At 37.5% G+C, this 25,585-nt stretch overlaps 1 protein-coding gene across 7 annotated transcripts in view; it reads right to left on the bottom strand.

The window, feature by feature from the left end:
• PKHD1 (PKHD1 ciliary IPT domain containing fibrocystin/polyductin) overlaps positions 1-25,585 on the bottom strand; it is a 429,461-nt gene that overhangs the window by 13,520 nt on the left and 390,356 nt on the right. For 6 of the 7 annotated variants that reach the window (XM_043450734.1, XM_043450737.1, XM_043450738.1 and 3 more), the window contains 4 exons: positions 15,710-15,845; positions 14,168-14,255; positions 9,070-9,177; positions 2,349-2,507 (listed from right to left, as the gene is read on the bottom strand). In XM_043450734.1, the coding sequence (XP_043306669.1) occupies positions 2,349-2,507; positions 9,070-9,177; positions 14,168-14,255; positions 15,710-15,845 (491 nt within the window). The remainder of the gene's footprint in view (positions 1-2,348; positions 2,508-9,069; positions 9,178-14,167; positions 14,256-15,709; positions 15,846-25,585) is intronic. The other variant, XM_043450739.1, reaches the window with a different exon arrangement.

The raw sequence follows: 25,585 nt of genomic DNA, 5'->3' as shown, positions 1-25,585 counted from the left end.
CGCTGCAGATCCTTTGGCTCTGCCATCTCCCACCTCCTCTCTCTCCTTCAGTCAGTAACTCTTCTTGCCGGTTTACTCAATGCCAGCCCCTGTATGCCAGCTGCGGTACTGTACTACCGTATTTTTCAAGGTACTATAAGATTTTAAATGCATTATTTTTTGTGTTTGTTTTCTATGTATTTTGTGTGAAAATTATTAGAAACCTATTACAGTAAACTGCAATACTACATAGCCAATTGTGTTAGTTGGGTACCTACGCTAACTTGGTCGGACTTACAAAAGCACTTCCGAAAGTGCTCTCGGAAGGGAACTTGTCCATATGTGGGGACTTACTGTATTTTTTTCAGATTTTATTGAGAATTAATTATAGATTCACAGAAAGTGTCAAAGAAACATACAGGGATGACCCATGCACCTCCACTTAGCCTTCTCTTCACATCAACAACTTCCATTAACTGTAGTATGACATCAAAACTAGGAAACTGGCATCAGTGCAACCCACAGAGCTCATAGAGCTGTGTGTGTTTGACTGAAGACTTTACATCTTCAGTCAGCTCTTGACTGGAGTGATGGTCAACTGTAAGTATGAAAGATCAGGTCCCTGCCCTTCTAGAGCTTTTATTCTAGTATGGATGGCAGATGATAAGCAAATAAATTATAATATAATGTCAGATAATGCCATGCCAAGAGACATGATGATTGTTTTAAGAAAAAGCACTTTTGTGATTGTTTTGAGCAAAACTGATTGATTTTTTTTTTTCATGAAACACCATTTCACACTGAAAGCACTTGAAAGAAAAACTGAAAGACAAATTATGGTTATTCAAAATTGGGTATTCGGGAGATTTCTTTTATAAGTAAATGAAGTGATCCTGTAACTTCAAAGAAACAATTGATAGTATATGTCATCAGTGATATAAATCAAGTTCACATCAGAAATTTTAGAAGTTTAGCAAACGTTGTTATAAACTACCATGAGCTTCACAGAATTTCTAATTCTATTGATATTAACATGTAGTTTCTTTTTTAAATTATAGAATGAAATATATTAATATCAGCATTTGGTATATCTATATAACTCAGTGAAACAACATTTACCAAATGGCCAAAACATAATTTTTCAAAATCACCTGTGGGCAAAATTCAAAGTACAAGGTAGACTTGTGCATTTTCATGTAACAGAATACAAAAAGTATCTCTGGTCTAGTTTGGGTGCAGCAACAAATAAGAACATCTGCTGTATATGTAAAAGTTATTAAAATATTCTTCCTTTTCCTACGAGGTATCTATTTGAGGCTAGAATTTTCTTCAGATACTTCAGTCAAAACAATACATTGCAAGAGACCAAATGCAGAAGCTGCTAAGAGAATCCAGCTAACTTTTCTTAAATCAGACATTAAAGAAGTTTGTAAAAAAATACCATTCTTTTCACTATACACATTTTACAGCACAATTTTTAAGTTAAAAATATGAAGCTTGGCTCAAAATAAAGAGCACCTAGTGGAATTTCCCTCTCCAGCTTCTCTCAGAAATCCAAGCACAGTGACCTGTCTGGTGGTGGCATCCTACTTCCTGCTCTTTCCTGTCTTAATTTTTCACTTTCTGTCTTTGCCTCTCTTCATTCTGCCTTTTTATACCCACTCTTCCTTATCACTTTGTTTTCCTAGTATCTCCTAATACCACAAGGGTTTTATCCATGTCTCCAACCCCATCTCACTGCCCCAAAAAAGAAAAATAAAAGATCAGATTCTGGGAAAATGCCCAAGAAAAGTTTCTATGCTCCTAGGGAAAAAGAGGCAAACAAACAAAAAACCCAAGCACTCTCTGCCTTCTTCTGAAAAAGAAGAGGATATTTCCCCTTGATTATAGAATTTGCCTTTTGGAAGGTCACCTGGGCTGTACCACACAGTGTTTCAGAGAGTGGGATCTAGCAAGAACCTAACTACCTGGTTTGATCCTGGTGGTGAGACCTTGGGAAAGTCACTTAGCTTTTTTGTGCTTCATGTGCCATGTCTGAAACACAGACAGAGTACTCGGTACTTATTTGATAGAGCTGTTCTGAAGACTGAATGAATTCAAGTCTCTAAAGTACTTAGAACCCAGTCCATAGTGAGTATTCAAAAAATAACAGCTGTTGCTATTATTAGTTATTATATATTATTGTTATTGCTGTCGTTATTTGGGATTAGGCAATCCTTGTCTCTATAAATTGAGCAATTTGACTGCACGCTGTTTGATATGTTACAGAGGCTCATAAAATATGTTTCTTTGCGGGAAGAAAAAGAATAGTATATTATACATAATGGTATATTTTTTCAGCTATTTTTATTCAAAAACAATCTACATACTTCTGGTTTTGCTTTTCTTAAACCAACAGCATACGAGGCAGCACAGAGCTAGCCACGAGACCCCCGAGCACAAGGAAGCAGCCATGATGATGGTGGATCTCTCGGATGGAGTCACAGGTAAGACAGCAAACGGCCTGGAGCGAGCTGTAAAATTGACCCCTGTTCAAAAAAACAAATAAATACAAAATAATAATAATAACATACTAATAAGATGCTAATATAATAAAATATTGTGGAAGAGATATGGTTAAAACAGTACCTGGCACATAGTTGGTTCAATAAATATTTATTGAATTAGATGATTAAATATATGAATCAATAATAAATGCAAGACTCTTATTTCTGAAGAACTTCAAAATTCCAACAATATCATATGATTGTTATTTCTAGTTCTGTTCATTACAATGGGAGAATTCTTCCAATGCTCTCCTATTTTCAGACCTACTTCCTCCACCAGTGCAAAACTGAAGATTCACTCTTATGCTCCACTAATTAGAACAGGGAGGAAGGAAGGAAACTGTAACTGAGATAAACATCCAAAGCATTATGCTGAGTGGGTGAAGTCCATTTCTAAAGGGTACATATGATGTGTGTTAAGTGTTAGTTGCTCAGTTGTGTCTGATTCTTTGCAACCACATAGACAGGGAGCCCACCAAGCAAGAAAACTGGAATGGGTTTCCAGTTTTCTGGAAACTGGGGATCCAGTTTTTTGGAATTCCAGTGGGATTCCAGTTTTCTGGAAACTTCTCCAGGGGATCTTGCCGACCAGGGATCAAACCTGGGTCTCCCACATTGCAGCAGATTCTTTACTATCTGACCCACAAAGGAAGCCCTGTATATATGATATGATTCCATTTATATGTTATTTTAGAAAAGACAATTAAAGGGATGGAAACCATATTGGAAGCTGCAGGGATTAGCGGGAGGATGTGAGGACAGAGGAACAACATAAAGGAGACCTTTGGGAAATGTTCTATATCCTGATAGTGGTAGTGATTATATGAATCTCTCTCTCTCTCTTTATATATATATATATATATATATATATATATATATTTGAATTTATAAAATAACTTACCAAAAAGATCATTTTTACTGTATGTTATTTCAAAAATAGAAAGTTTAAAACTTTGCCTATAATTTTGGGAATGATAGATAGGTTCGTTATCTTAATTGTGGGGATGGTTTCATGGAAGTATAGATTCATCAAAGCTTATTTAATAGTATACTTTAAATATGTATAGCTTATCATATGTCAATTATATCTCAAGACAAAAGTTAAAGAAAAACACTTGCTTGTGAACATACATTAGATATTAGTGTTTTTGAGTAGCTCATTCAAAACAAACAAACCCCCAAATCTCTGCTTTCACCTGAATAATTCAGGCAAAAACAGAGCTTTTATTTCATCGACTCAAGGAAACACTGTGTTTTCTTTGCTGTGCTTTCCTTGGGCTGAACCTAACATTGGATTGGAAGTCACAGTTAGATCCCCAGTCTCTTGACTCCTGGCTGACTTGGTCCCAAAGCTACTATAACAAAATTATCTATAAATGCTTCTCTTATGTGTACGTCTTATACTTGAGCCATATTTGGCTTGTTTGATATCAATTAGTTGCTTTTTATGGACAACTGAATAAGCTAATTCTAGCCCAGAGACAGAGGGATGGATTTTACTAGGGATTCACAGAAGTAAAAACAAAATTCTTTATTCTTTTATCCATTTTCCAATAACTTCTCAGTGATTGTTTACTTCACCAAGTAGACAAGTTACTGTTCTCATTCTTAAGATATTTACAAGCTAATAAATGAAATAGGAAACACATACAAATATAATACAAATCAGAATGTGACCCATACCACCAGAATGATGCAAGTCAATTGCTTTGGAAGTTTGTTTTCCATTGATATGCCTGGGGAAAGCATTCCGTAGGAGGGAGTATCTAGATGGAGATGTGAAAGTTGAACAAATAAAGGCAGAAAAGAGAAAAAGCGATCTATATTGAAAAAAATTACTGCCAGGAAATACCAGGAATTAATGCAGGAAAAATGTGAGGCGAGTTTGGGTGGGCATTACACATCAAAAGCCAAAAGACTGTGACAACATTCTGAAGTCAATAAATGGAAAAATTCTGAGTGGAGAAGTGGCTTGAGCTACCTGGGATATAGAAGAGTAGGCCATGGAAGTGTTTAGAACACTTATAATGACACAGAGGCTGTAATCAGGCCTAAGGTTTCTAAGTCTAGAGCAGTAACCTGGGTCTAAGGGTGGAGACTACCAGTTTTTAAATATTTTCAACAGCAGAACATTATTTAAATGCAATCTTAGATAGAATCTCAGTATACTCACCTATTCATAAACAAATATTTATTTGTGCCTATGACATGCCAGTTTTTGTTTTTGTTTACACTGGGGCTGTAATGCTGAACTAGGCAGAATTCTTGTCCCTTTTGGAATTTAGGTTCTAAGGCAGAATAGAGCAGGCAGGCAATAGACAGACAAGCAAATACTCGGATACTCTTGACACCAGGGAGTGAGGAATTCCCAGCAGAAGACTGAGAATGGCTGGAGATGGGGGGAGCAAGATTGAGATGGTGGTGCAGACAGGGCGAGGCAGAAAAGAGCTCTCTGGGGAGATGACATTTGAGAAGACCCCTGGGTGAACTAGTGAGTAAGACATGTGAATTTAGGGAGGAGGAATATTCTAGACTCGGAAATAGCAACTGCAGTTGGGTCAGGTGGCAGAGTGCATTCCATCTCCGCCCAGCAGCCCCGGAGAGCCCCCTAAGAGCCCCAGGGCCCCAGGAAATGGTTAAAGAAACCACAGCCTAGACAACAGTAATGACAGTGCATATGGAAAGGCTGGGCGGGAAGTCAAGAGAACAAACCTACAGACACCTTGCCCTCTGGGGAGTGTCTCAGGAAGTTCAGAAACGGATAAATGAGCCGGATTAGTCCACATGTTAGAAAGACTTATGAGGATTCTGTACACACTTGGTCACCCTATGCAGTTTCTCAGTTCCTCAATTTTTATATTTCCAAAATAGCATAGTGATTATAGTCAAGGATACCGTATAATAAATTTCAAAGCTGCTAAGTGAGTAGGTCTTAACTGTTCTCAGAACAACAACAAAAAAAAGAATGACAATTATGTAATGTGATATAGATGTTAGCTAACACTACAGGGGTAATCATATGACAATATGTAAATATATTGAACCAACATACTGTTCACCTTAAATTTACACAATGTTATGTCAATGGTACCTCAATAGAAAATAAATTATATACATGCATATTAAAAGAACTAAGTCCTTAATTATGTCTTTGATGTATCTACAGAGTTGAAGAAATGTATGTCTTTGCATGCAGCAATTAATGAAACATTGATTAAAGTGACATTTATTTCCATTAAACAAAATAAAGACATGGACAATCTTGGAAACTTTATAAAGATAGTTGGCCAATCTCCATGATCTAAAATCAGGAATCACATCTGCCATTATCTGCCATCTCTGGACATTAAATAGATATTGAATTTTGTCCCTTTTCTTCATTTTAAGAAAAATAAATAAATATGAGACAAAGCATAATAAAATAGGAAAAAAGATGAGTTCCTCTCTCTAAGGGATAAGAAGGAAAATAATAAAAATGATTGCAATCCTCTGTTTGATTCAGAAATTAAACAACAATAACATCCATGAATAAATGCTTGTCACAGCTCTTCTCTCGGAGCTTGTTAAAAAGGAGAAATGTCACTGATTGGTCTATCAGTGTAAGGACAGGCCAGGATAAGCTGCTTTCCCAAATAATTCCAGCCCTGGACATTGATACACCTGGAAACAAGCAGTCACTCTCAGGAGCTATACTGTTAAGGAACATGAGGTTATGGGGTCACAGAAGGACAGGCCTTCTGATGTTTTCTATTTCTCCTTCATCTTTTCTCTCCTCATTTAAACAGAGCCTCACTTCACCTTGTAGAATGTCTTGCAAATGATGAAGAATAATTTAAGGAAAATGATAAAGAAAAAATGCAAGACAATTCCTCAGTTGGGGGACTTGGCAAGCTGCAGGCAGGAACTAAAGGAAGCAGTAGGCCAGTAAATGTGAACACCAGGGCCAGCTCAAAATCACAGTGTCACCAAGAAGCTTCTGTCTTCACTGCAGTTTACATTTGGTTTTATAACATATGCCTTCAAATAACCTTGATGAAGTATTTAGTCTTAGTTAAGCATCTGGTCCCATCACCTCATGGGAAATAGATGGGGAGACAGTGGAAACAGTGTCAGACTTTATTTTTTCGGGCTCCAAAATCACTGTGGATGGTGACTACAGCCATGAAATTAAAAGATGCTTACTCCTTGGAAGGAGAGTTATGATCAACCTAGATAGCATATTAAAAAGCAGAGATATTGCTTTGCCAACAAAGGTCTGTCTGGTCAAGGCTATGGTTTTTCCAGTGGTCATGTATGGATGTGAGAGTTGGACTGTGAGGAAGGCTGAGCGTTGAAAAATTGATGCTTTGAACTGTGGTGTTGGAGAAGACTCTTGAGAGTCCCTTGCACTGCAAGGAGATCCAACCAGTCCATCCTAAAGGAGATCAGTCCTGGATGTTCATTGGAAGGACTGATGCTGAAGCTGAAACTCCAGTACTTTGGCCACGTCATGAGAAGAGTTGACTCATTGGAGAAGACCCTGATGCTGGGAGGGATTGGGGGCAGGAGGAGAAGGGGATGACAGAGGATGAGATGGCTGGATGGTATCACTGACTCGATGGGCATGGGTTTGGGTAGACTCCGGGAGTTGGTGATGGACAGGGAGGCCTGGCATGCTGCGATTCATGGGGTTGCAAAGAGTCGGACACGACTGAGCGACTGAACTGAACTGACTGAACTACTGAAAAACTGTAGGGCAATGGCCTTTTAAATATCCAGTAAGCTGGGACTAAAATATTCAGCTCTGCATGTGTTACCCTTCAAAATATATCTTTGGGAATCCCACGGTCAAGGCACTGAACATTCTCCATGAATCTGTCCTTTCATTAGGACAACATCACAGATATCAAAAGAATAGCTGTCTTACAAAATTAACAATACTACCCGACCCCAGATGATATTCTCTTTGTGAAGAAAAATAGTTTAAAACTTGGAACTGAGAGGGGGGAAAAAAGATTACAGATATTATCAATGTCATAAAAGAGGATTTTCAAACAACTCATCCAAGGTTTATCAAATTCTCTGGAACACACCTTTTTTAACTTAATGTTTAACATTTAGGGGCCAGTCTTGTGAATTTGTAGAACATTGGGTAAGTTGAAAATGATTTTCATCCAGTAAGAATATAAGTGATATTCGTAGACACGCAACTGAGAAAAGATTAGAGTTTGGTTGCCCTGTATCCAATTTAGCAAACTGATTTCAGCAGTCTTTTCTTTCCAGGCTACATGAACTATACACCTTGCTATCCTCCTGGTTCCCGCATTAAAAAGTTAAGTAACTTGTTGACAAGTGTTCATCATACATGTTCATGAGAGCCATATTTTTAACTTTTTGAAAAGTATACTGCGGTTTGAATTTAAGTTTCATGAAGGAGAACTCATATCTGGTCTTAATTAAATATTTGTTGCTGGGGTTCAGACAGCTCACATGAAAACATTTCATTTCCTTTGCCATTTCCAATATCTAAGAGGTTTAAATCCACTCATGATTGTTCTGGTGTATTTTTTAAAAGCCTTGCATTATCACAGCTGATGCATTAACTACTATCCACAGTTGCCTGTCTTAAGTATCAGACTAATTTCCTTGACTCAAATTAATAATTGATTATAAATATCAACTTTTCGGTTCAAACGTAATGCTAAAATTTTTAGAATTTTTTTGATGCTCCCTTAGGTGAGGAAGGTTTTTTCTGGTAAATTACAATATTGGATGCAATATCTAAATCATTTTAAAGTGGTAATTGTGTCTCTATCAGAGTTTAATCCTTTATAAAAAGGACGCCCAAAATTGAACTCTCACCATTCCTCTGTAGGGAGGAAACTGGACTCTATTCATCATGGAAATGGGAGAGTAATATTTTTCATAAGCTCATCTGCCTTTGAAGTTTAAGTAGCATTTATTCACTACAAAGTGATTGAATAGTAGTACCCTCTAACAAAGTGAAATTTGTCAAGAATGCTTCAGAAGGGAGACTTCTTTTGAATGTTTTCTCAGAAAGAACTGGATCGTATAAACAGTTTACACACACCTTCTACCTACAGTTCTAAAGTACCAGGATTGTGAATGTGTATAGTCATCATTTCCAAGGTGGGGGTGGGGCAGTGGATGAGGCAGGCAGGACTAAAAGATAAGGTTTCATAAAACTCAATACTCCATGACTCTCTTCCTTATAAATTAAAAATTTAAAATTAATATTCAACCAAATTCCATCAAATGTCATAGGAAAAAAAGTAGAACATTCAAAATAAATTTTAACAACTAGAAGAAAATGTACATTTGGATTCTTGCTTACCAGGAAGCAATACTTGCTCTTCAGGCTTAATTTCGACATGTGTTCTTGCTTCTCATACCATAATGATATAACCAGGGGAATTTTTTCTCTAAGCTACAGTGACTCTTATTCATGAGAGGAGCTAGTCCCATTATAAAGGAGAAGGGGCTATGTTTTAAAAAAGAAAGAAAGAAAGAAACAGATAATAAAAACATACAGTGTTGAAATTACCTGGAGGAAACCTGACAGTAAAAATAAAGTGCCAATTTGACCCAGAGATCAAAACTGCCAAGTTGGAGAAGCTCACATAACCATCTTGAGTTTCTACGTGAGTACATCCTACAAACAAACACAAAACCAAATAGTGTATGTTAGTCACCTACACTAGAGCAATTTCTTCAAGTAATCTCTGTAGAGAGGCAATTGGACAATCAAGAAAAAATTAATTAAAAAGGTCACTAAATCCATCAGGCTTCTCTTAGGCAAATCTTGAAACCAATTAAGTCAAGAGAGAATAATAGTGAGGGAAAGTCACTCAGATGTGTCCGACTCTTTGTGACCCCATGGACTGTAGCCTGCCAAGCTCCTCTGTCCATGGAGTTTTCAATAATATAGGAGTGGGTAGCCATTCCCTTCACCAGGGGATCTTCCTAACCCAGGGATCGAACCCAGGTCTCCCACATTTTCAGGCGGATTCTTTACCATCTGAGTCACCAGGGAAGCCCAGAATAATAGTAACAACAGCTAACATATATCAAAGTTCACTCTGCCAAACATTGGGCATTCTATTCATCATTATATACAAACTACACAACACCACAAAATATACTATTATCTACAGTCTAGAGATTAGGAAATAGGCTCAGGAAATAAATTACTTGGTGAGAAGGTTATAGATCAAATCTGCCTGATTTCATAAAGTTTGTATTCTTAGCCACTATTGAGCTTCCCAGGTGGTGCTAGTAGTAACGAACAGGCCTTCCAATACAGGTTAGACATATGAGATGCGGGTTCAATCCCTGGATGAGGAAGATCCCATGGAGGAAGAAATGGCAATTCACTCCAGTATTCTTGCCTGGAGAATTCCATGGACAAAGGAGCCTGGCGGGCTACAGTTCATAGGGTCACACAGAGTCAGACATGACTGAACCGACTTAGCATGCATGCATGGATTTTATTATTAAATGTCTCTAAAGAGAGAAAGTCTATTATCTTTCTTGGTGGTCAGTTTCTAGGCTCTGCCTCTCTTTTGGTCAAGGGATCGGTAGTTTATGTGGTGGCAGAGTGAGGCCAATAGATTAGGAGCACAGCCATGCATCAGATCAGGACTGATAAAGACTACCCTGTTCAGCAACTTGGATTGTCTGCACTTTGGTTTCCCTGAATAAAATGCAAAAAGGAAAGCTTACATTTTCTAACAATAGGCCATCCATTTACAAACCGAAAGAAGGAAACTGAGCTCCAGATCCCGTTCACAATGCCATGAATTAGTCTTCTGCTTCCACTATCCTCAAATGACTTTGCTAATTAACAGCTGCTCCATTTCAGTTTGGAAATGTCACTGTGATTATTGGTATGATGGACAATGAGACAGGAGAGTGGTCCTAATGTTTAAAAATTGGTTTGAGATCTTTAACGCTGAAAGGTTTCATAAAGATAGAATATGCACAGTATTACATTTTTCAATTCAATTGCTCAATCCTTTTTTGGGAAAACATTGTCTTTCTTCATCAATTTTGCAGGGCTAACTAAAACTTCCCTTTTCAGAAACATCTTTTCCTTCATCTCTTCAGAGTCCCAAAATAAATAAAAATGCCCAGAAAAAATGGAAATAAATAAGCTAAGACTCAAATAAATGATAGGCGCCCAAGATAAATGCCGTTCATACTCTTTAAAACCTATATGCATCAAAATTATGGTCAATAAACTCTTGCAAACAATGAACTGCAGAGTACAGATGTTCAACATGAAATCGTTTGCTGCAGTTTTTCCTTTGACAAACGTCCTTATTGTTCCCATCTTTGGAGGAATACAAAGCAGCATTTAATCGAAATGTGTCCGGCGAGCACAGTGAGTCTGCCTCATAGAACAGCCGCCAAACTGCCTAATGGAAAGTACTTCAGCTTCAAATGGGCTTGCTTTTGTGTTAAATACCAGCTTGCCTCAGAGATCTCTACAAAGATTCCCATATATATCTATGATATTCTCAGATTTGAAGCATATGTGCCCAAAAGCGTAGGCAGTTGCTGCCAAATACAGTATATTACTCTGGGGTTCTCCATATCCCTGGAATGATAATTGTAAAATAGACAAATGTCATTGACAGGCTCCCTGATCAAGCTGGGACTGGCTGAGGAAACCTGGGAGAAGATGAGGTGTTGGGTTTGAAGCAAGACTGAAGTTGATTACCTGATTTATCAGGGAATGCTACTTGAATGTGATTCTATAAGAAATAGGATTTTAAAATACCTTTTTAGTCCAAATTCCACCCCCACCCATTCCCACAACTAACCATCTTACCCCTAGCTATCTACACTAACAAACTATTACATCATTAATGTTGAGATTTTTTTTAATATTGAGGACATATTTTTCTACAACGAGGATCTATAATTAAATATCAAAGGATCTGAAGGTTCTAAAATAATTATCTTTGAGTATATAAATCCACAGGGCTTCCCAGGTGACACAGTGGTAAAGAACCCACCTGCCAATGCAGGAGATGTAAGAGAAGCAGGTTTGATCCTTTGGTGGGGAAGATCTCCTGGAGGAAGAAACAGTAACCCACTCCAGTGTTCCTGCTTGGAAAATTTCATGGATAGAGGAGCCTGACTGGCTACAATCCACGGAGTTGCAAAGAACTGGACATGACTGGGCCTATACACACAGCACATGTGTATAATCCCAGTTTGGTTAACAGCTAATAATCTTCTTTTTTTTTTTTTTTTTTTTAAACTGAAGAGGATTGACTGAGGTCAAAGAACATGAAGTTAATTTGCAGAACAAAAGGTTTAGGCTAGACATATAGATATGATTTTGTTGTTAATTTATTTTTCTGCAGGAAATACTTAAGTTAGGTGGTCTATGCCAAATGGTTTTGGTTCCATTCTCTCTTTAGTTAAAGAGAAACAATTCATGATGGCGTTGAGAGATAATTCCAATCATTGAAATAAACTGTTCGGTGATGTGGGCATTTCTATAAATAATTTTTTTCCTATTTCATGACATTCACACACACATAAAATGTATGCATATTAGACATCCAGACCATTCCTCATATGTTCATATTGAGTCTCCAAACAAGGACAATGGTGACAATACTGATCCAGGGGAGTCCATTCACCTGAGCACAACTTGGTATTAATAGAAGAAAATAACAAATGGTTTAATGCCTTATTCATTTTTCATGATTCAGTATGATTCTAAACAAGTCGGTGAGGATATCCTTGGGATAACTGAAAGAAAAGTAATGAAGAACCTGGGATAGTATGAGTCAGGAGTGGGGCACAGTAGATTATAGAGGCTGAGTAAGGTATAGCAGATGAGTAGGTATGAGGTAGGGGTAAAGCGTGGAGTGTAAGGTACTGGGTACAGGTAATGTATGAAGGATGGCAAGGTACATATTTTATAGGAGGCATGAGGATGAGCTTAGACTCAAAGCCAGGGTAGAGCAAGAAGTAACTGTAAAATCAGAGTCTATTCTTGGAAACCAGCAATGTTGCAGACAGGCAAATGTTTAAATTGGTAAATGAGTCGTTTACAAGTTTGCAAAAGCATTACAGAACACTCAAATTAATACAAATGTCCTAACCTATATGGTGTAAAATAAGTGTCTAACTGCATTCTTCTGGGCGTGGATATCCAGTTTCCCCCAATACCATTTGCTGAAGAGACAATTTTTTCTCCATTGTATATCCTTCATCCCTGTGTTGAATATCAGTTGGCCATAAGTGAGTGGATTTACTTCTCAGCTCGCTAGTCTGTTCCATTCGTCTATATGACTGTTTTGAAGCCAGTATCATACTGTTTACTATAGTTTTGTAATATGCTTTAAAATTAGGAAGTGGTGCCTCTCATTTTGTTCTTATTTTTCAAGATCATTTTGATTATTTAAGATCTTCTGCAGCTCCATATAAATTCTAGAATTGCTTTTTTCTACTTCTGTAAGAAATATTATTGAGAGTTTGATAGAGATTAAATTAAATCTGTGGATCTCTTTGGGTAGTACGGACAGTTTAAGCAAAATTAGACAAGTGGGATTTCATCAAATTTAAAAGCTTCTGCATAGTTAACAATTAACAGAATGAAAAGGCAACTTATAGCATGGGAGAAAATGTTTGCAAGTCATTTATCTGATGTTAGTGTTAGTTTGCAAAATATACAAGAAATTCTTAAACCTCAGTAGCTTAAAAACTAACAATCCAATTAAAAAATAGGCTAAGACCTTGAACAGACATTTCTCCAAAGAAGACCTGTAAATGGCCAACAGGCATATGCAAAGATGCTCAACATCACTAGTCATCAGGGAAATGCATATCAAAACCACAATGAGATATAATCTTACACCTAATAGGACAGCTATTTTCAAAAGGGTCAGAAGATAGCAAGTGTTGAGGAGAAATTAGAATTCTCAAGCACTTTTAATGATAATACAAAATGGTATAGCCTTTTTGGAAACGAGTATCAAGGTGCCTCACAAAACTAAAACTAGAAATACCACATGATCCAGCAAGCACACTTCTGGGTATTTATCCAAAATAATTAAAAGCAGGATCTCAAAGAGATATCCCCATATTTGTTTCAGTGCTATTTATATTAGCCAAGATGTGGAAACAGTCTAAATGTTCACCAACAGATAAAAATATATATATATATATATAGGCTTCCCTGGTGGCTCAGATGGTAAAGAATCTGCCTGCAATGCAGGAGACCCAAGCTTGATCCCTGGGTTGGGAAGATCCCCTGGAGAAGGGAATTCCATGGACAAAGGAGCCTGGAGAGCTGCACTCTCTGTGGTTGAAAAGAGTCAGACATGACTGAGTGACTAACACTTTCACACACACACACACCACACACACACACACATATGCTACAGGTATGACAAAAATGCTCATCACAACTGCGGGGCAGATGGCTCCTTAAACATTTCCTGTCAACCTCATGTAGTTTTTAGAAGACACCGGCATTGTACACTGGCGGTGGAATTTTTTTTTTTCCCAAATTACCAAAGATACTGAGTATTAGTGACTTTGTTATGAATCCCCAGTGGTTGCAAACATCTGTGGGCAGATGCATTTATAGCGGGTCTCCGAATGTCACAAGTACCTACCTCTCAGCACAGAATCTAATGTCCCTTCCAGGGAAACCGAAATGACCCAAGGCTCTGATGGGGGCCCCAGGGACTCTACTCTCCGATTCTGGAAAAAAAAAAAATAGGAAAAATAGGACTCAGAGAGAATTTTGTGAAGTTAACCAAAACAGAAGAGGATTCAGACAAAATCTTTCATATACCACACATTCATGAGAATAAGCATTTTTTTTTTAAATTTTTTATTAGTTGGAGGCTAATTACTTCACAACATTTCAGTGGGTTTTGTCATACATTGATATGAATCAGCCATAGATTTACACGTATTCCCCATCCCAATTCCCCCTCCCACCTCCCTCTCCACCCGATTCCTCTGGGTCTTCCCAGTGCACCAGGCCCGAGCACTTGTCTCATGCATCCCACCTGGGCTGGGGATCTGTTTCACCATAGATAGTATACATGCTGTTTTTTTGAAATATCCCACCCTCACATTCTCCCACAGAGTTCATTAGTCAGGAAAAAATAATAAAATAAAATAATAAATATTCTTTGTCATGTTAAGAAGAATATATCAAATAATTTTATCGTGAGAAGGGAGATTTTGCAAGAAACTTTGGGGCAGGCAGTGAAGAGGACAAAGGAAAGCTGAGTTTACAGAAAAGGAGACTGACACTGTTTGCTGAAGGTTAATAAGATAGGAAAGGGGCTTCCCTGGCTGTCCAGTGGTTACACAATTCCACTTCAGGGGGCATGGGTTCCATGCCTGGTTGGGGAACTAAGATCTCACATGCCCCACAGTTGGGTCAAAAAATAATAAAATTTATTTTTTAAAAGTGCCAGCAGATCTTGTGGCTTGTAAGGTGCTTTAAAAAAAAAAAAAATAAGGAAGGAAACATTAAGAGAACAAAGCAGGAGAGCTGGGTAAGTGCCTGACCAGAGCAAAAGTGTGGACCTCAGTCCCACGGGCTTTGTCCCTCTACAAGCATGTCATGGGATGCATTTTTTAAAATTAGAGTGGAAAGTTGATTTAACTATCATATTTCACTTCTTCTACCCATGACATTAGTAAATATAGAAAAGATAAAATCCAAGGACTTGGACACTGAAATTAGAATGAAGCATACAGAAGCCTCTTGTTGATACTGTACTTAACCACATACAGGAGAAGTCACTTAAAATAACATAGAACTATAATGTAATGGCATAAATGCCTTCACCAGCATATGAAATGACTTCTTCAGATATAGATCCAGCACTTTGGGAAGGATAGATTTCTGAGAAGATACCTGAGACCTACTGTAAGAATTTGTTTGGAGTGAAAAAGCATTAGAATTCTACTCTTACCCATAATCATATTCTGGACTTTTTCCAGAAAGTGGAAGGAAAGCAGGCTGTGAAATGGAAGGAAAATAATGAAAGTAGTTAGATGTTCTAAGTGCACCAACTGTCACAGCGTGGGTGTTCCGTACCCATGTATTATGATGATGATGGAGTCTGAAACATGCTCCGAATACAATATGGTGCCCGGCTCCAAGTAAAGATTGTTACCTGTGCACAAAGTACCTGTTTATCCAGAAAAATAAGCTGTGGTTGTACTGTGAGTTCTTTTCCCACTTCTCCATCTGAAGGCTGGACGAGGACTGAAAGACTATAAGGCCGAATATATATCAAGTTCCCAGTTTTGAAACTGCTTGTATTTCTGGCATATGTTAAAAAAAGAAAAGAATCCATGCCTCAGATTTCAGATATCATACCACTGTAGTAGCTATTTTCCATAATACATCATTACTAGTGAAAAGGTTTGCCTTTGTTTCCAGAAACTAAATAATACCCCGTATAGCAAACATGAACTTACAACCAAAGAATAATTATATATTTACTTTATATGTTTGCTTTGTCATAGGAAATGATGAAGTAGGTGTGTGAGGGGTGGGGTGGAAGAACATATATTATGAACTTAGATTTAATCACAATTTATTAACTCCAAAAAATCTCAGTGAGGCATCATATCAGACTAAAACACTTAGAAGGTGGGGATATTTTATAAGTATGCTAATTAATCAGATTTCCCCAGAAAGGATCAGATTTTAGTGTTTTTCCATTTTCTATGGTATAAATACATTCATCCTGGTTGATTCTGTGGGTACCAAGATGATATCACCACAAAGAATTGGGAAGAGATGCCTGGGAACAACCTCCCCACACCACTGCTTCACAAAGACTCAGTTCAGTTCAGTTCAGTTGCTCAGTTGTGTCTGACTCTTTGCGACCCCATGGACTGCAAAACACCAGGCTTCTCTGTCCATCACCAACTCCCAGAGCTTGCTCAAACTCATGTCCATCAAGTTGATGATTCCATCCAACCATCTCATCCTCTGTCGTCCTCTTCTTCCGCCTTCAATTTTTCCCAGCATCAGGGTCTTTTCAAATGAGTCAGCTCTTCGTATCAGATGGCCAAAGTATTGGAGATTCAGCTTCACCATCAGTCCTTCCAATGAATATTCAGGACTGATTTCCTTCAGGATGGACTGGGTTGGTCTCCTTGCAGTCCAAGGGACTTTCAAGAGTCTTCTCCAACACCACAATTCAAAAGCATCAATTCTTCGGCACTCAGCTTTCTTTATGGTCCAACTCTCACATCTACATATGACTACTGGAAAATCCATAGTTTTGACCTTTGTTGGCAAAGTAATGTCTCTGCTTTTTAATATGCTGTCTAGGTTGGTCATAGCTTTTCTTCCAAGGAGCAAGGACTATCTCATTTAATCTCACAACAACTCTTTTGTATGCATAGTCTTCACAAGATGCTTGCACTAAATAGAATCAGTAACTGTAGAATTCATTGATTAATTGATTTCAATTGAATGAAGCCCTCAGGGAGAAAAATACTTATTTATAATTAATATACGCTGAGCACTTACCCCATACAGGTACTATTCTATGCATTCCACCTATAAACTCATTGTATCTTTAAAATGACACAACGACAGACAGTTTTATTTACACATGAAGAAACCGAGGTCCAAAAAGGCTTAAGTAGTATGCCAAAGATTTTACAAACAGTAAGTGTATGACCAAAGTCTAGAGCTATGTTGTTTTTCACCTCTTTTGAGCATATTAATTTCTGATGTGACTTAGCAATAAAATGGAATAATCATAAATAAAATAGTTACATAATTCATGATATCTCAAAGCATCTTTTTCCCAGAGCTTTGGAATTTTTGAAGAACAAGGTAGCTTTATTAAATGAACATTATAGGTTATATACCTATTGTTCCATTAAACCTATTGTGTATTACGCATCAGAGGCATGCAATAGAGTTTAAACATTTAAATGGAGATACATAGACATCATTTATCACATATATTGCCCTAGTATAGGATAATAGATTACTCTCAAAATATCCTAACTCAGGTCTAACAAGACTGTGATTTAAAAAAAAAGGTAGTATACATGTTTCGATGCTGTTCTCTCAAAACATCCCACCCTCGCCTTCTCCCAGAGTCCAAAATTCTGCTCTGTACATCTGTGTCTCTTTTTCTGTTTTGCATATAGGGTTATCGTTACCATCTTACATGTAAATCCATGGCTGATTCATGTCAATGTATGACAAAAACCACTATAATATTGTAAAGTAATTAACGTCCAACTAATAAAAATAAATGAAAAAAAAATAAAGTTGATGAGTATGTATACTATAATAAAAAAAATAAAAAATTAAAAAAAGGTAGTCTACCCATCTTCAATTAAATTCTTGTGAGTCAACTACTTTATTTCCTAATCTATTCTTTTTTCTTATGTGGGGAGATAAAAGATTCATTTTACATGGAGGGTGTATGTGAGGCAAAGGTGATAATTAGTCCTCAGAAGAGGAACAGTGGAAGAACAAATACAGAAGATCAAAAACTATTTAGTTTCTCTAGGGAACAATTTCCCTCTCCCTGGAGAATCCTGGAGAATGGGAGGGCAGGGCATGTGTGGTCCTACAAACCGCTTTGGTCATCTACCAGCCAAGACCATGACCATCACTCACTAGGAATCCCACATGCGCTAGTCTGATCATCATTTGTTATTTTGCGTAGCCACAGTGGGTAAGGTCCTTTAAAAAAAATTAAATCAGATTTTTAAAATCCATGCTATTCATTCCATGGTTCCCAGGTTATTGGAAAATTCTACATGGTTCCCAAATTCTATTTCTTCCCTCGCCTTTTCTTAAATGCTTTCTGATGCAGGACAGGATGCAGGCTGGCTGTGTGGGTTAAAAAAGCCAAAAGACTCCATCCAAGATCCTGACATTAGTACACTGATGTCTAGAGACAGAGGGATGGGAACCAACTGCCTGAACACTTGCTAAAAGGCCTGTCCCTGACACATTTTTAAGTTTATTGTGAGCAAACATCTCTGATTAAATGTAAACAGCATCCCACTGGAGGTCAAAGACTTGCCGCTACAGCATATCCCAAGGTAATACCACTTTAAGCTTCACATAAACTCTAAAGCAGTTTCTAACCTAAAACCTGACCGTAGGTGGTACAGTTTTTTACGATATGTTATAATAGTGCAATAAATCTGTTAGCTTAAAATCGAATCTCCGTGGCCTTTTAGAGAAATCATCATTAAATGCAGGGTCTTGTTAATGATGCCATCGAAGTGAAATTGTTTAATCTGCTAGGGGGGTGAAAGGTCACCAAATGAATTTTTTATAATACATCAACTTGACACGCAATAGGGAAAACTGTAATAGATAAAAGCAAAGGAAAAGGGCACTGTCTTCTTCTGATAGGTCAATAGCAGCCAAGAGAGTCACTCATCCACTTTCCTTTCACGATGGGGCTCCTTTTGCATTTAATATGGACACCCAATTAATACCCCAGCACCACAGACAACCTCATTTTAGGTGACTTATAGCAATTTCTCCCCCTTCCCTGAAATGAAAGTGATCACAATACATCATAGCATTGTGCGAATTAACGTTAATTGATTCAAGTTACCAAGCAATGATGGGCCACTTATATAATCTAGGCGTTATTGGGTGCTAGAAGGGATGGAGGGAAGATTAGATTCCAGTGTCCGTTGCTGTGACGACGGGAGTCACCTGACGGCTTGTTAGACAGTTGTAAGGTTCTATTGCTGGCCCCAGTGGGGTCGTCAGTAAACTGGAGTGATGTCCAAACATCATTATACGCTGCTCCGATATTAAAGCAAAGGGATTAGCAACTTATTGCAAGCAACCTGGATTTGTCATTGTGCTGTCGTTATCCAATTTCCAACCACTAATGTGACTGTAGCCTGCAGGCAGAAGGACCTACAGCCAAACTTTAAAAAATGGAGGAGGAAAGTTCCCTCCAACCCACCCAGTTTTAACCACTGTTTAACAGCTTCCAATACCACTCAGGTATGTGGAAGAATTTTTTTCCCTTCAATTCTTAAGTGCAAGCTAAAAGGGAAAGACCAGGAAAACACAGAAATGTTCCAGTTCAGAGATTACCACTATTCACTTTGACTCTTGGTTTTTAACCTGCCAAGATCTGAAACACGTACCCTACAGAAGAGGGGACTGTCTCTATGTGCATGGTAAGCCGAGCAGACAAATAAATAAATCCTATTGCTGCAGGTTGGCTCTGGGAGGTGAGGAAGGTGAAGCCATCTCCTCACTTCCTCTTCAACCTCTGTCCCCTCAAAGTTACTGAGTCAGGTTCCTCTAAAAGAGTTCCATGTTTTGATTAAATGTTTAAGGATGTCCTGAGCATTTTTAATCATTCTTATGTTAAATGGGCTACACAGGGGCAGAATCTATAATATATGCTGTGAGGGAACTTCAGTTATGAAGGAGTTTGTGAAATTCTGTACTCTGTAAGAAGAAAGCATGTCCACTCAGTTCAGTGGACATACATGTTCCTTCCACTATGCACAAATATTGCTCTAGGCACTATGAGGTATGCAGAGATAAATACACCATCACCTTCGTCCCTCAGGAGCATTCTTCCAAAGAGTCTGTAAGGCAAGGATGACTTTCTTGGCATCTTCAGAGCTGACACATACCATTTTATTTATATTTCATAGTCCTCATGCTCCCTATTAAACCTAGCTAAATGCCCTTTGTTGTCATCCACTTCTAAGAGGGAAAATATGTCTTATGATCTCATGTTTTCTTTCTGGCACTACAACGTAGTGATTCAAAACTTAGCACATTGTAAGCATCCAATACATGTTATCATAGCACCACTATGACCCGTCGGTACCCACCATGCACTTCCTCTGCTCTTAGGTCATTAAATGCCTGTGGAAACCACTACCTATCTTGGACTGGCCAATCTCCAGTTCTGATGCACACTTGAACATTTACCAAATCCAAGCTCACTCTAGGACAATAGGCCAATGAATTCAAGAGACAATGTGTTGAGGCAAGGAGGAGACTTTAATCAGGGAGCTGGCAGACTGAGATGGCAGGCTAGTGCCTCAAAATAACCATCTTTTGGGGGTCTGGATGCCAGGTTCTTTTATAGATTAGAGATGAGGGGAGGTGAGAAAGCAAAGTAAAAAGGCCATTGATCTTGCAAATATTTCCTAGAATGGCAAGCCTCAGGTTTGGGATGTGTTACTTCTTCCTCCCTGCCATCCACAGGTGGACAGGGTTCTGAACAAAGGCACTTTAGTTTAACAGTCAGGCAGAGGGGCAGGATACTCTGAGGCAAACCATTCTGTATGATTAAAATAACTAAAGCAACAAAAAGCAAGTCAAAGAAACAGTTCCAACATGGTCAGAATTGGCTTCCTCCTTGCAACATAACTGGTACACTTACTGCTATGCTCCAATACGGATTATTAAACTCTTATGGACCTGTGGAATTTTTCATTTCAAACTGAGATTTGAGTAACCCTAGAACATGACTGAAGTGACTCAGCAGCAGCAGCAAGCATACGGTTGCCTTGTGCCAGGAGTATACAAAGACAAAAAATAAACATGGCGCATCTTTCAACAAGATCAATTCAGGGGTCAAAATCTAAGTAAAATACTTAGACATACTTTAAAAATACTTAATAAATACTTAACTACTTAAAAAATACTTAGTTGGAAAATCATTTAAAATGATATTTTTTAATAAATCTAGCATGACTATCTTATTGGAAATAGTGGAAATTCTGAATACATATTTTAAGATTATACACAAATATTCAAAATTTACTATCTGTAATAGGATGCTGTAGCAGTCATAGTCTAAACAGGAAAACAAACCACTCAACATTTTCCCGATGAAAGAGATCTGTAATAGGATATTGGCTGCACAGGGGTATTAGGATAGCAGAGAAGTCAAATAGGTTACATTTCACTATTTACAACACATATTTAATGATCATTTATTGTGTATGACACTGCTTAGGTACTTGAGAACATGAAAAACAGTAAGTTGAAGTCTTGACTAGGTAATGAATATTATAAAGAAAAAGTATACTAATTTTATGAAGAACTAATGGTTAAGCAGGTCCATATTGAATCAATGATTTCCTTGTAATAGATGTAGAATAACGAGATTTTAATACACATATTCTTATTAGACAGTAGTTATGTAAATATTTGTTGTCCCTATCTATTAACTTTAAAACGTCTAGATTTTCATATAAGCCATATAATTTTCTGGACATAATAACTGTTCAATTAATGTTTGGGGAATTAAAAACCATTCAAATGTAAGTTTTCATGAGTCTTTATTATATTTAGCTACAACCTACCATCTGTACACATCTTAAATGACTTGATTGTAAGTTAGTACAGTTCAATTTTGGGATTAGAACTACATGTACATATGGGTGGAAAACTACTGGACACAGATAAGTCAACAGAAATAATGGATTAAAGTTAACCTCCTGTTTATAAGGAAGATAGCAGAAAAAATATAAACTGCAGAAGAAGAATCAAAGATTTAGTGGTCTGGGGCTATTTAGTACAAGAAGAAGGGTCCCTAAGGGCATCAGTGCAGAAACAGGGCTGTGAAATAAATGATAGCTTTAATGATGACCATGAATCATCAATAAAAACATGATCGGTCTGCATTATTTTCCATTTAATAAGACTGGATAATATATGTATTCTTTTCTCTTCAAGAGATGAAGTCTTTTAAAAAATGTAGTGATAAAAAACAATTTTTAATTAAATGAAAAGTTTACTTATGCAGAGCATCTCATTTCCCCACAAAGCCACATATATAAAATACCATTATGATAATTTTGCCACCCACCTCACTCAACAAAGCAGTGAATTTGTATTGCAGTAAAGAGAAGAAACGGTGCAGAAACATTCCTTAATGGCAAAGCTGTGGTTTTGCCAGGAGGGAGGAAAGACACAGACTGGCAATGCGGGTATCCTTTCCAGGATGAACATTCTGCCAGTCTTGAGAAGAACATCCTCCCATGACAGGAAGATTCTGTCCTTGCATACTCCAAACAGCTGTTTCCCAGAAAGCAGGTGCCCAGGGGGCAGGGAGAGGTTGCACAAGAGAAGATGCTAAATGAGCCTGAGTGTCACCAATAGACTCCTGTCACCAACTGCCTCTCCTAGTTTTCTTATCTATTCAAGTCAGCTTGATAAATGACTTCTTTTACAGAATGAGAAAACTTAAAAAGCTACTAATGTGATGGATACAAAAACACACAGATAAACAGAGCCACGGAGCCATGTTCACCATCCCTGTAGCTGATTTTAGGACCCAAGGTTCATGGCAATATCATAAACAAAGAGCTTTATGTGAGATAGCATATTAGTTCTCTATGGCTGTGTAACAAAACTCCATACATTTTCGTGGTTTAAAATATCACAAATTTATGATCTTCAGGTTGTGGGTCAAGAGTTCAGACAGGCTTGGCTCGGATTTCTGCCTAAGAATCCATTTCCAAACTCATTCCGATTGTTCACAGAATTCATTTCCTTGTAGCCATGGAATAGAGGTCCCTGTTTCCTTGCCGGCCATCGGCCAAGGTCCACTTTCTATTTATAAAGTCGGTCTGGTTTTTCTTTTTTCTCGTGTGGTGCTTTCCATCCTAAAAGCAGTGACACTTCAATTCCTTCTCACACTTCGAATCTTTTTGCTTTCCTCTTCTGCCTTATTCTGCTACAGCAGGAGAAAACTCCTCCCTTCAGGTCTCCTGTGTTAAAACGGCCCCACCTTGATAATCCTGGGTATTCTATTTTAAGGCAAACTGTGCCACACAGCATACTGTGTTCATGGAAATGCTATGTAATCATATTCGTAGGTTCCCAGGACTAGGACTGTCATTTCGGAAATTCTGCCAACCACAAGTAGCTTTAGCATTTCAATAGCTAAACTTCCATAAAAGATACAGATATATTTATGTATATCATATGACAAAACACATTACTTAGAGGTTGTTTTTTTTTTTTTTTTTTTAATGAAGCAGGAGAAAGGTGGGGAAAAGAAAAGACAAGAGGGAAAGAAATTCAAGAGAGCAAAAATCAAGTTTCTACTGCCAGGATTCCAGATAAAAGGTAGACTATAAAAATAGGACACCGGTGGGAAACTCCAAGTTTAAAAAGGGCAGGTTGAATATATGTTTATCTCTGTTTCCTCTACTCCACTGAAATTACTTAAAAGAACAAAAGTGAATAAAAATGGTGTAAATCCACAAGGATGAAGAAGGTAGGAGAGGAGAAAGCAACCAACAATAAAGGTTAACAAAGTTTGGAAGATGGAAAACAGGCTCATGGAACTGACTTAGCCATGTGGAAGACACTTATATCTAGATGCCTCTAGAGGAGGATAAAGATCAGGAGAGGCCAATTCACTGTGTATTATTTAATTAAAAAATAGCACTCCATTTCTCCCCACAAGGCAGAAGTTGATAGCTTTTTGAAAGCAGGTAGTACTTCTCTTGGTAAGTAAATGTCTGATATGCCCTCAATTTGTTGAAATACATGCAACCCCATTAAATTAACAAGAGTGAATCTTTCAAGAACATCCTAAATGTTTCCACTGAAAGGTCTATGTCCTCAGACTAATTTCTGCGATCTCAAGGTCAAGTCACTAGCTTGTCAATGACTTTCCAGTGAGTTCAGTGGAAGTCCCAGTTGACACTGATCAAAGCTGAAAGAAACAGGGCTGGCCCTGGGACCTGCACAAGGCTTCAGGGTTGTTTACCATACTGTGCAATTCTTAGGACCATGGGAAAACTTGCTAGTTCTCATTAAGTCCCTTAGGACATGGCATTTCTTATTCTGCAGCAATTTATTCAGATATACTTCAGAAGCAGCCTTTCCTTAGCTTCAGAAAATTTTTATTTTGCTTTATGTCTTGGAAACATCTCTTAAAATACTAAAGAAACTGAAAGAGATGGGGAATATAACACAACCAACAGAAAACTGATGTTATACATGTTCAGTAGTTTCTTACTAAATCAGAAATATCTGAGTCAAATGTGAAAGCATGATGGTTCTGATGGATGCTGGGCAATAAAAGTGATCTGTTCTCTGAAGCTTATGATGCAATGATGTTCCCTCACACATATGTACGCATACCTGCACTTGGGCTGGATCCACACTCTTTCCTGGGTTTCCTCTGCTTTACCTCTATCGTTTCTACTCTTTGACTTTACTCTCTTTCTAGTTAAAAGCTAAATATTTACTGAGTTTTTTTAATATAATATACAAATCAGTCATTTTGGAAGGATGACCTATTGAAAGCTCAGTACCATAAAATCTAAATAAAATTTAGCAGTGACCTGGTCCTAGGACTTCTTAGTCACCCATCCATAGAATATGCTCATAAGAACTCAGTGGGATCTAAATGAAATTGGGCTAAATAAGATATATTCAAACATAAGCTAAGATACTGTAGCATCACTTTTTTCAGATTCCTGATTTTTTTTTCCATTTATTTTTATTAGTTGGAGGCTAATTACTTTACAATATTGTAGTGGTTTTTGTCATACATTGACATGCAGATTCCTGATTTTTATATCATCATGCATAATATGATTATGTCAACAACAAGATGATGGGTTGGTGATTGATAAAATATCCAAGATTTAATAGATTTTGAGCAATTATACAACTAGGAGTACTTTTTAATTCTAAGCTAGCAATTTCCAAAGCCCTTCCAATCAACCAGAATCCAAAAAAATATTGCTTGAGTTTTCTTATAATTTCTTCCATATAAGAAAGATGAACACCAAATACAGGTAAAATATGATACAAAAACACTAGCTAATTTGTCATTCGTTTATATTGCTTTGTGTATAAAAAGGCAGTCAATGCATTTCTTGAATACTCCTTAAAATGTAAACGTGTATCTTTTTGTTTTGCTTTTTAGTTTATAAAGAATCCCACATCTACTGAAGACAGCTGTACAAAAGCAATTAATATCTATTAAATACTAATTATTTATTATAACTACCACAAATGTAGTGAAAAAGCAGCAATAGAAAAA

This window comes from Cervus canadensis, chromosome 28 (assembly GCF_019320065.1).
Source record: "Cervus canadensis isolate Bull #8, Minnesota chromosome 28, ASM1932006v1, whole genome shotgun sequence".
Taxonomy (NCBI): Eukaryota; Metazoa; Chordata; class Mammalia; order Artiodactyla; family Cervidae; genus Cervus; species Cervus canadensis.
Note: the sequence above shows the minus strand (reverse complement) of the source record. Positions and strands in the feature narration are given on the sequence as shown.